Source organism: Chaetodon trifascialis, chromosome 11, assembly GCF_039877785.1.
Source record: "Chaetodon trifascialis isolate fChaTrf1 chromosome 11, fChaTrf1.hap1, whole genome shotgun sequence".
NCBI lineage: Eukaryota > Metazoa > Chordata > Actinopteri > Chaetodontiformes > Chaetodontidae > Chaetodon > Chaetodon trifascialis.
In genome coordinates, this window is record NC_092066.1 from 21,697,472 (window position 1) to 21,710,046 (window position 12,575).

At 41.3% G+C, this 12,575-nt stretch overlaps 2 protein-coding genes across 5 annotated transcripts in view; both read left to right on the forward strand.

Moving 5' to 3' along the window:
• The window catches only part of LOC139338987 (solute carrier family 12 member 7-like), a 30,342-nt gene extending 25,127 nt beyond the window's left edge, over positions 1–5,215 (forward strand). For 2 of the 4 annotated variants that reach the window (XM_070974379.1, XM_070974378.1), the window contains 5 exons: positions 342–511; positions 833–964; positions 1,107–1,214; positions 2,670–2,839; positions 3,183–3,237. In XM_070974379.1, the coding sequence (XP_070830480.1) occupies positions 342–511; positions 833–964; positions 1,107–1,214; positions 2,670–2,839; positions 3,183–3,201 (599 nt within the window). In that variant the 3' untranslated portion in view covers positions 3,202–3,237. Of the gene's footprint in view, positions 1–341; positions 512–832; positions 965–1,106; positions 1,215–1,460; positions 1,581–2,669; positions 2,840–3,182; positions 3,238–3,470; positions 3,605–4,584 lie in introns of those variants that run through there. The other 2 variants (XM_070974381.1, XM_070974380.1) reach the window with 2 other exon arrangements.
• Positions 5,216–11,330: 6,115 nt separating this feature from the next.
• The window catches only part of col15a1b (collagen, type XV, alpha 1b), a 50,075-nt gene continuing 48,830 nt past the window's right edge, over positions 11,331–12,575 (forward strand). Inside the window, exons 1-2 of the mRNA XM_070974491.1 lie at positions 11,331–11,431; positions 11,732–11,796. Coding sequence (XP_070830592.1) covers positions 11,421–11,431; positions 11,732–11,796 — 76 coding nt within the window. The 5' untranslated portion in view covers positions 11,331–11,420. The remainder of the gene's footprint in view (positions 11,432–11,731; positions 11,797–12,575) is intronic.

Genomic DNA, 12,575 nt, shown 5'->3' on the forward strand with positions numbered 1-12,575 from the left:
GACGAACAATTCACAATAAAGAAAATGACACTGCATGTTTAAGAGTTAATTCTTTAAGTTTACCCGCATTCAGTTCATTTTAGAAAGTAAGATGTCCTATAATCTAATTGGTGCTTTTCTCTTATCTTACTCACAATTTTACTGGTATGATTGAAAAGAGCTTTGAAGACACAAAGGAGTTTTATCAAATAAAGGAATCTCTGCAAGAGAAACAAGACTGGGGCACAGCCGAGGGAGACAGTGTGTAGCTGTACCCCACAGGCCTGACTTAAAAACATTTACTATGCCTCGTCATTACTGTCTCTTTCTCTCTCTCTCTCTCTCTCTCTCTCTCTCTGCAGAAACAATTAAAGAGACAACAGCAGCTCATCAGGCTCTTCTGGTTGCTAAGAACATCGACCATTTCCCCAGTAACCTGGAGCGCCTGAAGGAGGGAAGCATTGATGTGTGGTGGATCGTACATGATGGTGGACTGCTCATGCTGCTGCCCTTTTTACTGAGCCAACACAAGGTGTGTGTGTGTGTGTGTGTGTGTGTGTGTGTGTGTGTGTGTGTGTGTGTGTGTGTGTGTGTGTGTGTGTGTGTCTTATCTAAATTGTCTTTTCCTTTTTTTTTTTTGATGAAATCAAAATTCCTCTTTTTTCTTCAGCACAATTTGCACATGAAGAGCTGTTGTTTTGTTTTATTCCAATAAAGCAGCTTCTGTTTGTCCCGTAAAATAAGACAGTGGACATTCTACCAAATGCAGCCAGATGTCACGATTTGCCCGCCGTCACTCAAAATAATAAAACGCTGCGATGACTGAATGCTCACGTGTCTCTCCTCTCTGTAGGTATGGAGGAAGTGTAAAATGCGAATCTTCACGGTGGCCCAAATGGACGACAACTCCATCCAGATGAAGAAAGACCTCCAGGTGTTTCTCTACCATCTACGCCTGGATGCAGAGGTGGAGGTGGTGGAGATGGTGAGACTGTTTGCTCAGTCATTTCTCTAATTCCTTTGTGCACGATGGGTGGCTGCTTTAATGAGAACATTCGCTACAGCACATCCATCAAAGCTCTTTATTTTGCATCATCTGAAAGTGCAAATGTTCTGTGTCCCTCCAGCATGACAGTGACATCTCAGCCTTCACCTATGAGAAGACGCTGATGATGGAGCAGAGGTCTCAGATGCTTAAACAGATGCAGCTGTCCCGCACCGAGAGGGAGAGAGAGGTACTGTGACACTCACACTGTAACATGTTCACTGTAAGAAATCGGGTTATAACCAAGTAATGTTTACACTTGAAATGCTACAGCAAATGGTATCCAGCACAGTACAAATAATATTACAGCTGTAATACACTTATGGAGCTAACTCCCACCCCAAGAGAAAGGCGTAGCATAACTCCTCCTGGTCTCTTCTGCTGTTGTGACCTTTGAACTCTCCCCCCAACCTGGCTTTGTGGACAACGGGCACAGATTCAGAGCATCACAGATGTATCGCGTGGCTCCATAAAGCGGAAGAAATCATTGGCTGCTTCCCTCAAGAACCCGTGCATACCAGAGGAAGAGGTAGCCTCGGCAACCAAACAGCTCACAGTCGCCAATCATGTTGCCATTCATCCCTTCATCTCTCATGCCATCCTTTCTTCCTGTCATCACAATCCATTCATAACAACTGCAGCTCTGCAGAGGCTGAGCAGGCACAGACAGAGACCAACAGTTGCCACTAGAGGAGGACAAATCCCTCACGGAGTGCCTTCAAATGTGCAACACACTTCCAGTAGAGGAGGTCTTTTCAATCAACCTGCTGCTGTGGGATTACTAACATCACATGCAACTCCCTCAGAGATTGTAACACTCACGCCTGCAACAGTGTTTTCAGATCAAAATTTAATTATGGATGGTCCATAGCAGAGTGGAAACAAAAATGGATGTAATTGTTGTGGATCATTTTTAGAGTTCAGAGGTAGAAAGTTTTGTTTTGCGTCCAGTGATTGACAGGTATGGTTTGGATTTTGTATCGCAACAGCATTTGGTTTGCGTTTTTCTTAACTAAGTCAAGGAAATATGTGATTTTTAAGACTAGAAAGCCCCCATTATACAATATAAACTGTCTTACTGTATCATGCTTTAACGACAGAGTGAGAAGTATCCAGGTGCCTCCATGAAGCTCATTAGCTTTTGCTTTCATTGTTATAAAGGCAGTTGAAAGTGAGTGACGTGGTGCATCGTTAAACTGCTTAGAGGCTTAGACGCTATGATGCTGGATCTCTCTCTATGGATCTCTTGTGACTGTGGGCCTGCACATACACCTGTGTTGTTAGATCAAGAGGAAGAGGATGAGGGAGAAATGATTAAAAAGGGGACAATCGCTCTCTGTTGGAAATATAAACTAAGCTTCTGCCAGCTCACATCCAATCACAGCATGCGTGTGTCTGTGTTTTTTTCCTGCATGTATGGCCATCACCAAAAACCTGTCGATCACCTCACTGCCATAGAAATAACTACATCTACATAATTTCTCTTTTCTAATCATCCACTTTGTGTTACTTACTACTGAACAAATATGCAGAATCAGAATAATAAATTGGATTTGACTGAACATCCTAGGTTTTGATGATAGAAATGAGAGAAGAGCCAGGATGTAACACGGCTGAAGACTGTTGTCATCCATCCTTTGTGTAGGCCCAGCTGATCCACGACCGAAACACGGCGTCTCATTCTACAATGAATGACAAAGCTGCAGGGGCCACACCTGACCGTGTCCACATGACCTGGACTAAAGACAAACTGATCCACGAGAGGAACAGACACAGAGAAAGTATGGGAGTCAAAGACATGTTTAATATGAAGCCGTAAGTACATCCATGAGTAGTTTTTTTATGCATGGTACTTCAATCGTTATTCTGATTTTCTGTGTTGTATGTATTCATATACGCTGCTGTTGTGCTGTACTTAGCTACATATTAACGATAGATTTGTACTTGTAAATCAAAAGATAAACCTAAAAATTGCTCCATTTTGTTCCCTTGAGGTGCATCCAGTAATTTTGTTATCAGCTTGTATGTTTGTAATGTACAGTGATTTATTAATACTGTTCTTCTGCATCTAGATGATCCAAAAAATGACTGACTATAAAATCATCTAAGGGGCTGATCTTTAATGTTGACATCTTGTTTTTTTGCTCCCTTCCTCTAGTGAGTGGGAGACTCTGTAAGTCATCTTTCCCTTTTTGCTTGCATGTGCATAAACTCTCTGCGCATGTGGTGAGAATGATCTCACAATGTGTTGGCATGCTTGTGTGAAAGTGCATCACATGTTCGGTTCGCATGAGCGCCATTGTGCATGGTGAGAAACATACAGCATGTATGTGTGTGTGTTCTTTCCACTCACTCGCACTGTGCTCGGTGTGCATTGATGATTCTGTGTTCTGTGCAGAGCGGTCAGATAGCCGATGTTCTTATTAATGTCTGTGGTTTAATGTAGCAACCAGTCCAACGTGCGCAGGATGCACACAGCTGTGAAGCTTAATGAGGTGGTGGTCAAGAAATCCCAGAATTCACAGCTGGTCTTGCTCAACATGCCAGGCCCGCCGAAGAATAAGAAAGGGGAAGAGAACTGTATCCTTTTTCAGCTAATCGGTCAATGATTTAGCCATGCTGTCATTCAGTCATTTAGTCAGTCAGTCAAAGACATTTTGGCACATTTTAAGAGATATGCTTTTTCATTTGTTGGAAACAGCTTTGAATTTTGTCTTTCTATAATTTGGGGTGCTCTGATAAGACATTAAGTGTTAATTAGTGAGCTTTAAAGGTGATGTTAGGCAGATATTATCTTGGCTTTTTTTGCCCATTTCCAGTCTTTATTGCTATGCTAAGCTAATTGAGTAGCAATAAGGGGTCACAAGGGAGACCTCTCTTTTGTAGCTTTGTCTTCCTGTTTCCAGTTTTAATGCTAAGCTAAGATAACATGCCGCTGGCTGTAGCCTCATATTAAGTAGTATTAAAGCAAGTATTCAATGCAGAAAAATTGCCCCCATGAGCATTTATTGTGGTGGTAGCTACATTATACAGTTAAAAACATACACATGATGGACTTTTGTACTATAAGCCACTACCAGCACATTTGGACTCATTATGTTTAAAGGTGGCTACTTTTAAACCAGTGAATAAATAAATGATTCAGCATTCACCAATAAATAGCACTAAGACCTTAACGTTTAGAATTTAAAATGCACAAATGATATGACCAGACTGCTAACTGACAACATAAAATGGCTTGGACTCATGACCTCTGTGTATCTAAACTGATGGCTTCAGTCGAAGTGGAGCTAGTTAGAACTATTTTGTGTATAAATGTTAATTTTGAAAGGTAACTAGCTGTTAAATAAATGTACTGAGGAACAAAGCACATTTTCCTCTGAAATGGAGTGAAATGCAACTTTAAAGTAATATCACATTTGTACCTAAGAAGAGTACCTGGGTACATTTTCCACAGTCAAAAATTGAGGTTTTCAAAAGTATTCCCAGGAATGGATGTATCTGAACGTGTTAGCATGTGTTGCTCTAATGTGTGTCCTTAACCAGAGTGTGTCTCTCAGATATGGAGTTCCTGGAAGTCCTGATGGACGGTCTCGACCGTGTCCTGTTGGTTCGTGGAGGAGGTCGGGAGGTCATTACCATCTACTCCTAGCATCAAACGGTTCATAATTGCTTGGGAGGGTATCGGAAGGAAACATTGGTGGACAGTAGGACCCCAGAGGGCAGGGGTTGACAGAGGAGGGTCATGACTTTGAGATGGGACATGGACAAAGATGTGGGACAGAGGAAGTGCAGTGCACCTCGTCCCACACGTAGGTTTTTGAGGACCATGGCTGCTGGGAAGGACGGGGGAATCTACCTGTAGCGCAGGCTGAACTCAGTGCATCATCTAGGGGCACAGAGATGCTCTCCAGACCCTCTCCTCCTGGATCTCCTGAACTCCACCACATCTATACGAACTGTGTGGTGAACTGTGAAGACACTCTTTCCTCAGATAAATTGTGTTTTCTGAAAGAGTTGCCATTTCAATTGAACATGTTTTATTGCTTCAGCAGGGATTTGATGGAGGAAAGAACACTAACTACAGTTTGTTGTCATTTTTAGCATTTCAGTGATTGTAGTAGCTGCAACTAGCTCATTGGTTTCTAGGTGGAATGCTAACATAACTGACAGTGTTTTTATTTATTTCAGGGCCACTGCACTGACTTTGGGATCATGGGATGAGTTGAACATGTTTTTAGCCAGTCTTTTTAATAGAATGTCATGTTTGCCTCATATCACTGGATCAGAAGTTCAAGCCAAAGTCCCTTTCTTTACTATCAGGACAATTTCAGGGCAAATGTGGCAGCAGTGATTGCGATTGATAGCACTGCTTACCCACTGTTTTTTGTTGTCACAGATAATTATAGTGTGCCAAGTGATCAAAGAGGAAGAGATAGTGGAAATGCAGAAGGAACTTTGGTGGTTTTAGCATTTTAATGAATTTTAGTTGAGTCGGTGATTTTTGTGTTTGAGCAAAATGTTACACTCCATGTGTGAGCTCAGTTTTTCAGCAGCCAGTGCGCATTGATGAGGAAAACAGAAAACATGGAGTCTGTGTAGTAGTATTTTCATTTAATGCCTGTTTTTAAGCACAGACTTTATCTACAATGTGTCATGTGTTCATTCAAGAAAAAAGGCACGCCCATATTAAATAGATCAAAAAGAAAGGTAAGTCTGGAACTCTTAGTCTGTAAAATACAGGAGTACTTGTGTCGCGCTGTTCCTTGTGTTTCCTGTCTCCCTGTCGAGGGACCAATTGTGAAGGAACTGAAGAAATTGGCCAGAGAAAGCGCTGATGCCTTAGACTTGAACACGGTAGCCTGCTGTCTTTAATTACATCCCATGGTAGGTGATATGCTGACACAGTGATGACTGATGATGCATCCCACCCTAGAGGCTTCCAATTGTTGCTGATCAGTCACGCCTCAGAAGCTCAGAAGTACTTTTTCTTCTAGGCTTAGGCAGGAAAATAATCACAGTCACTGTTAACATCAGGGTAAGACTGTCTTTGTGATCGAAGGTAAACAGTATTGAAAGATCATTTTGGTTGATTTTAGTGGTTTCACTGTATTCCCAGATCCCAGCAGTTACTTTAGTGAGTGTTATCATGGAGGAATGATGTCCATAAGAATGAAAATAAGATCCTAGCTGTAATATACTGGAATTATCCTGAGACTGCTGTTGGAGACACAGCTGTCTTCTGTGTCAATGTCATCTATCCAGCCACCACTACCTACACTCCAAGAACTATTCTCCAGATATGTTTGCAACAACTAAAACTTCTACTTGCTTGAAAATCCGTTGTTTTAATACATTTGAAAATATTATCAATGTTGTGTTTTGTTGAGCCCCTCAGCCTCTTCAGTTAAAGGCCCATGCTTTGTTTCCGGGTACTGTGAAAAGTCCACTGAACATCAGGATGTGCCTGTCTTGATACCTTCAATTACTATGTACAATAGCAATGCACCCAAGCCTTGATGTTAGCCCAGGAAGTATAATTTAGCCTATACTTGGACAGATTTCAAAAGTAGAAACTGTAAAACCCCACTGCTAAAATGGAAGCTGGTTTTTAACTGGATAATCTGCCATCAATTGTTCAGCAAAATAACCCCAATAAATAACAACAACAATAAATCTTAACAACAAAAAACAGGATTTGGATATTAAAGACAGGTGAATGTGTCATGTGATGTATAGACAGGTCAATCCAACTCCTTGAAGGTTTGGTTAGTTTGACTTTATCATCAAGAGATGCACGGCTGCTTTTTACTGAGAGCTTCTAATATACAGTATGTTCATCTCTATCAGAGCTTTAGGGACCATTTGTGCCCATAAATTATGAGCTGGCCCACAGTGTGAAGTGTTTGTTGAGGCTTGGATGGAAACTCCCATAACATGACGTGAAACATGCATCTATTGACACGCACGGACAAAAGACAGGAAGGGTCAGAGCAGGAAGTCTGTATCAAAGGAGAGGAAACCGAATGGCAGACGTAGAGCACATTTCTTTGATTGCTCTTCACTGACTGAAACTTTTTATTTATTTATGCAAGTGTCTCTTGAAAAATTATTGATTTTTATTTCAACGTGCCCCCAGAGGGTGATATATTCTTGTCCGATGGAACCTGTTCTTGTCTGACCCAGATGAGATCTGAGCTGGACTGTTATCATCTTACATAACTGGCCCCGGGCTCACGTTCCAAAAATCAATTTAATCCTAAAATCATCATTGTCTCTTGGCTCGCAAAAGAACAAAGACAATCTTGGAGCTGCTGTAGGAAGCTTTGAGGGGAACTTGGCCTTGGATAAATGGCTTCCTGTTTGTCCCACAGAGTGGTTAGCTGGGTCAGCACACACAGAACAACAACAACAATCACGGTCTGATGCTCCGATCGCTGTCTAAGCTACAACTCTGCTGCATTCTGTGCTCGTCTGTAATCCTTACTCTTAGAAAACGCTGTCTTTTGCTAACATTCAGAACAGTTAACCTAATTTGATACTTTATTGTTTCCCCAATGGGAATATTGTCTTGTGGCCAGGATCCACATAAAAAAAACAACCACAAGTGTCACTGTATAAAAAAAAATTTCATAGAGCTCATAAAACCTACTTTCTGCAAATGTTGGAGGTTTTACAAGATTTGTGCCATTTTCAGCTTCTTGCCTCTGTTGTGCAATTAAAGTTGCATAGAAGAGCAAAATGCAGTAATGATCCAGCGTGAGAGATGTCCTGTACTGACTCATGTGTACATTATGAGCAGCACAAACAGCTACACATACTGTGTATATCATGTGGTATGTATGAATTATTATGTGCACACTGAACACTCACTGAACTGCTCCATGCCAGTGTACATATTAACCAGCAACAGTGGACACAACACCGTGGCTCAAGGGGTGCATGCCAAAGCTTCTGGTCCTTTCTGCATGCTCTGCACACTATGCACAGATCTCAGATATACACCAGTGGATCACTCGCATGTCTATAGCAGCGTTATCATTGAGTTGTGGGTCAAAACTCACTTGTGCGTGGCCTAACTGAAAATTGTGTAGTATTACTATACAGACACTGACTGAATATTTCTCCCTTGTCACAGCCTCAGCTGTACTTTGTGTTCAGAGCTGCTTAACAAATGTTAGCATGCTAACACACTAAACTATGATTGTGCATATGTTAAGCCTTATACCTGCCATACATGAGCCTGTGAGAATTGTAATTAGCATTTAGCTCAAAGCGCTCAGCCTCACTGAGCTGCTAACATGGCTGTAGACATGTCTAAATTGTACAGTGAATAAATGAAGAAAACAAATGCTTAAAGACTAAAGTTTATCTTGAGAAAGGTCTTTTTTTCACATTGTCAGGTCTTTTGTATGATCATATGGATTTCCTCTTTCTTATATAATCTACAGTATATTGGTCTACAACATAATTTTCTGTGTGTCCATAGTTTATATGAATGACTGAAATGAATGCAGTGTTTGTTTGGTCCATTTATCATTAGCCCCCTGTTCTTCCCTCTTAGGCTCTCCTAACAAACAGCATGCTTATCACTGAGGCTCACCACGGCCATCATCTTCCCACAGCTTCCACTGACCTTCCAGCAATATCAGAAGCTTTGGCTAAACAGCATTTTCTTCTGTTTTGGAGAAGTAGCTAATCTGAGCGCTGAATCTGTGAGAAGAGCTAAAGAAGCAAAACACAAGTGGGATGAAGACGGAGAGGGACAGAGGACGAGGGGGGAAGGAGAGGAAAGGGAGGGCACCTTTCTTGCTTTCCCAGCCATTATCATTCCTGGATCTGCTAATAATGGGGTGTTAACATCACAACATGGACAATTTCACTGAGTCTCCCTCTGACCTTATTGACCCCTGATCCAGTGCTAACTGGACCAGTTGTGTCTGTGGCTGCTGTGAAATAGAAATTATTATTCTTGCGGTCCACTTGGAACTTCTCCCACTTCGACCGACTGAACTTGTTGCAAAACTGCTGCGCGTCTGCTGCTGCCAATATAATGGTTGCATGCAGTATCTGAATTTAAATCACTGAATTTAAGTAGCTTCATGAACAAAGGGGCCTTTTCATAGACCATCTTGTTAGAAATTACGTTAAACTCATTTTGCCTGAGGCCACACAGACTAATCTGATGATCGCTATCTGCTGTCTGCCTTCAGCTGTGTCCTGCTCGCTGGTGAGCACAGATCAGCCTGCATAAACCAAAATGTAGGATAAAATGATTACTGAACTGCAGGTGTTTTGCAGGTCCCTTGCTGCAGGTCCAGTCTTTTGGCCTTAGATAAAATTCAAAGGATGGCAAGTTTTTCTTTTTTTTTTTTTTTCTCAAGAAACTCCTCAAAGATGATCAAACTTCCTCTTTCCATTTATTGTTTCCTTTCTGGTAAAAGACTAAATACCAGACAGCCTAATGGGTGTTTTTGCATTGTAAAACTTCACAGAGTTTGTGATCAGCATGGTCAGCGTGGCAGTATCAGGGTGTGACTGTAATGGGCGGAAAATATTTTCTTGTCTGCCTGATTAAAGTGCTGAAAACCCTGAGCAACCAGACAACAATTGCTGATGCAGAAATGACAAGTCTGAGTCAAATGACCTTTTTTGGAGCAAACGGTCTTTGTGCAACACATGAATGATGGCTTTTGAAAAGATGAATTCCTTTTCGGTTTGGAAACCAAACATTAACCAGACAGCCAAAGGCAGCCCCTTGCTGTTCACAGGAGCACTGTGTGATGGTGTTTCACTCGCAGCAGCCAGGGAGTCAATTTCCATCTAATGTGAAAGCAACACTTTGGCAAACAGTGATTTCTCAGCGTGGAGGTAGTGCAGTGATTTGTGAGGTGCTGTCACCCCTCCATCCAACGTTATTCTAGTGCTTTCCATAGATGCTAGAGATGAACATTGCGGTGGTCTTATCATAAAGGTAAAACAAGACGCTGTTTTGTCCAGTATTGATTTTATTAGTTTTACTGTAATGGGCAGCACCTGGAAGTCACTCGCCATCCTCCTGGATTCACATTCTTCATCTATGTGTACAATCCATCTGATATCGTCATCTGATTTGTCACATTTAATTTAATCTACCGTGTACTCAGGACATGTATCGCATGTCTGTCTGTCCTAGAAGAGGGGCTTTTGGGGGGAGTTTCTCCTTGTCCAAATGAAGGGTCTTAGGATAGAGTTCATCATATCCTGAACCAACTGTAAAGACCCTTCACACAAATTTGGCAAATTTCATTCATTAACACATTTTTTAAAATTCCTTAACTTTTCAGTTTATTTATTCTTAGTCTCGTATCAGCTGGATGTATCATAAAATAAAGTGGTCCTGATAGAACTGGAAAGGCATTAATAAACTGTATTTAAGATTCACAGACAGATAGACTGAACTGAAATGTACATGATATGATATACGCCCTGCAATCGATTGGCGACCGATTCAGGGTGTACCCCGCCTTTCGCCCAATGACAGCTGGGATAGGTTCCAGCCCCCCCACAACCCCGAAAGGGATAGTCGGGTATAGACAATTGATGGATGGATGATATGATATACTTCATGCGAGATAACACATTAAGCAGACATTGGTGTAACAAAATATACACAAAACCAGTAAAACATAATAAACAGAAGATACCATTTTAATTGAGTTGGTTTTGTTGCTGTGAGAGTTAAGTATAGAAAATATGTTTTCTATTTGTATGTGTTTCTCTGTTGTGTGCCACATGTATTCATACATGTGTAAGTGTGACCTGAAGAATGTGCACATATGATAAGAATAGTAATATTCAAAGTAAGAAAATTTGGTAAAATAAAAAGAGAGAGAAAGAAAATAAATAAACATATAAATGTGCAAATACACATGCACATATGTATATGACATAATATTGAAAGGAACTTGACTCAAGCAACAGGTTAGGAGAGAGGGTCCAGTAAGTGAGTAAGGGGGAGGGTTTTTTTTTTCCTCCAAAGGAGTCAAATTTCCCAACTTGTGGGTCTGAGAGTCACTCAGCTCAGAACTGAGAGAGGCTTTGTACTGAGAGAGAGAGAGAGAGAGAGAGAGAGAGAGAGAGAGAGAGAGAGAGAGAGAGAGAGAGCAAGAGAGAGAGGGAGGGAGAGAGAGAGAGAGGGAGGGAGAGAGAGAGAGAGAGAGAGAGAGGGAGAGAGAGAGAGAGAGAGAGAGAGAGAGAGAGAGAGAGAGAGAGAGAGAGAGAGAGAGAGCAGCATTGTGACTTCAGGTCTGCACAGTGAGGCAGAGGGACCACAGAGAGTTTGCTGGAATTTCATCACACACATGCACTTGGAGTTCACCTTCAAACCTGGATCTTTATTCATTTACTCGCTGAAATGTTTCAAGGGTAAGGCCATTAAACAGACTGTTACCTCAATGTTTTCTGCACAGGAAGAAAGCAGAGAGGATTTTAATCCATTTTACCTGACTCCTCATAGCTTCACTTCAGTCACCTCAGAGTAGACCTGTGATGCAGCAACATGTCGCAGCTTTTTCATGGGCAAACAGCTTTACACTTTAACACACTCGAAATGCAACCTATTTTATATCAATGACATGACATTTATACATTTTTTAAAATGTTTTGAAGTATACTTAAAACTTCACCAAAAGCAGCTTCCACAATGTGACTGATGCATCTCCTCAGGTGGTCTCTTGCCCTGCATCTCGCCCTGCTGTGCTGGCTGGCTGCTGCCCTGCAGGTTATAGAAGGTAAGATTATTTCCCTACAGAGTAAATGTAAAGGAATATACAGCTGGGACGGATCCCAGTTTAGAATAGGAGGGTTAAAACAGTTTGGCAGTGACCCAACAGATGCTTCATGAAAGGAGTGAAATGTTGATGATATCGCCTTAACTGATCTTTGAATCTCACTAGAAAATTTTATGACCATGGGAGGCAATTCAGTCCATCATGATATATTCTAAAGAGATTTATTTGATTGTATTTGATGATACTGTACATTGCCTCAGATGAGTGGCCATGTATCATCTTTGGGGTCAGTAAATTTCTAATGTGGGTTTGTCAAATTAAGAATATTCATCATCTGTGGCAGTTCACACCGTTCTGCATTTCATGTTAAAGGCTTCAACATTGACCAGACTGAGACTAATGATACAGATGTTACAGTTCTTCATGTGATTCCTTCAGCAACGCACACAGTGCAGCACAGTCACAGCTATGTTGGATCATTGGAGAGCGGTGTGAATACGAGGAGATTTCAGGGTGTGCACGTATGCTCTAATTCAGACATCACATCACAATATATCATCAATTCATCATCCATGTCATTGATTAAGGACAACATTGGCATTTCTTCCAAGACCAGGGGCATTTCATACTCCACTAAGATGTCTTTAAAAGTTTTCATTTTCAAAATGAGTCAGCTTAAAACATTAAAAAGTAAAAAGTGCGTTCACACTTGTGAAGCTAATGTAAGTCTAATTTGCTACCGGGCTACAGTTGACAAACTCTGCTAGCAACACTTCAGC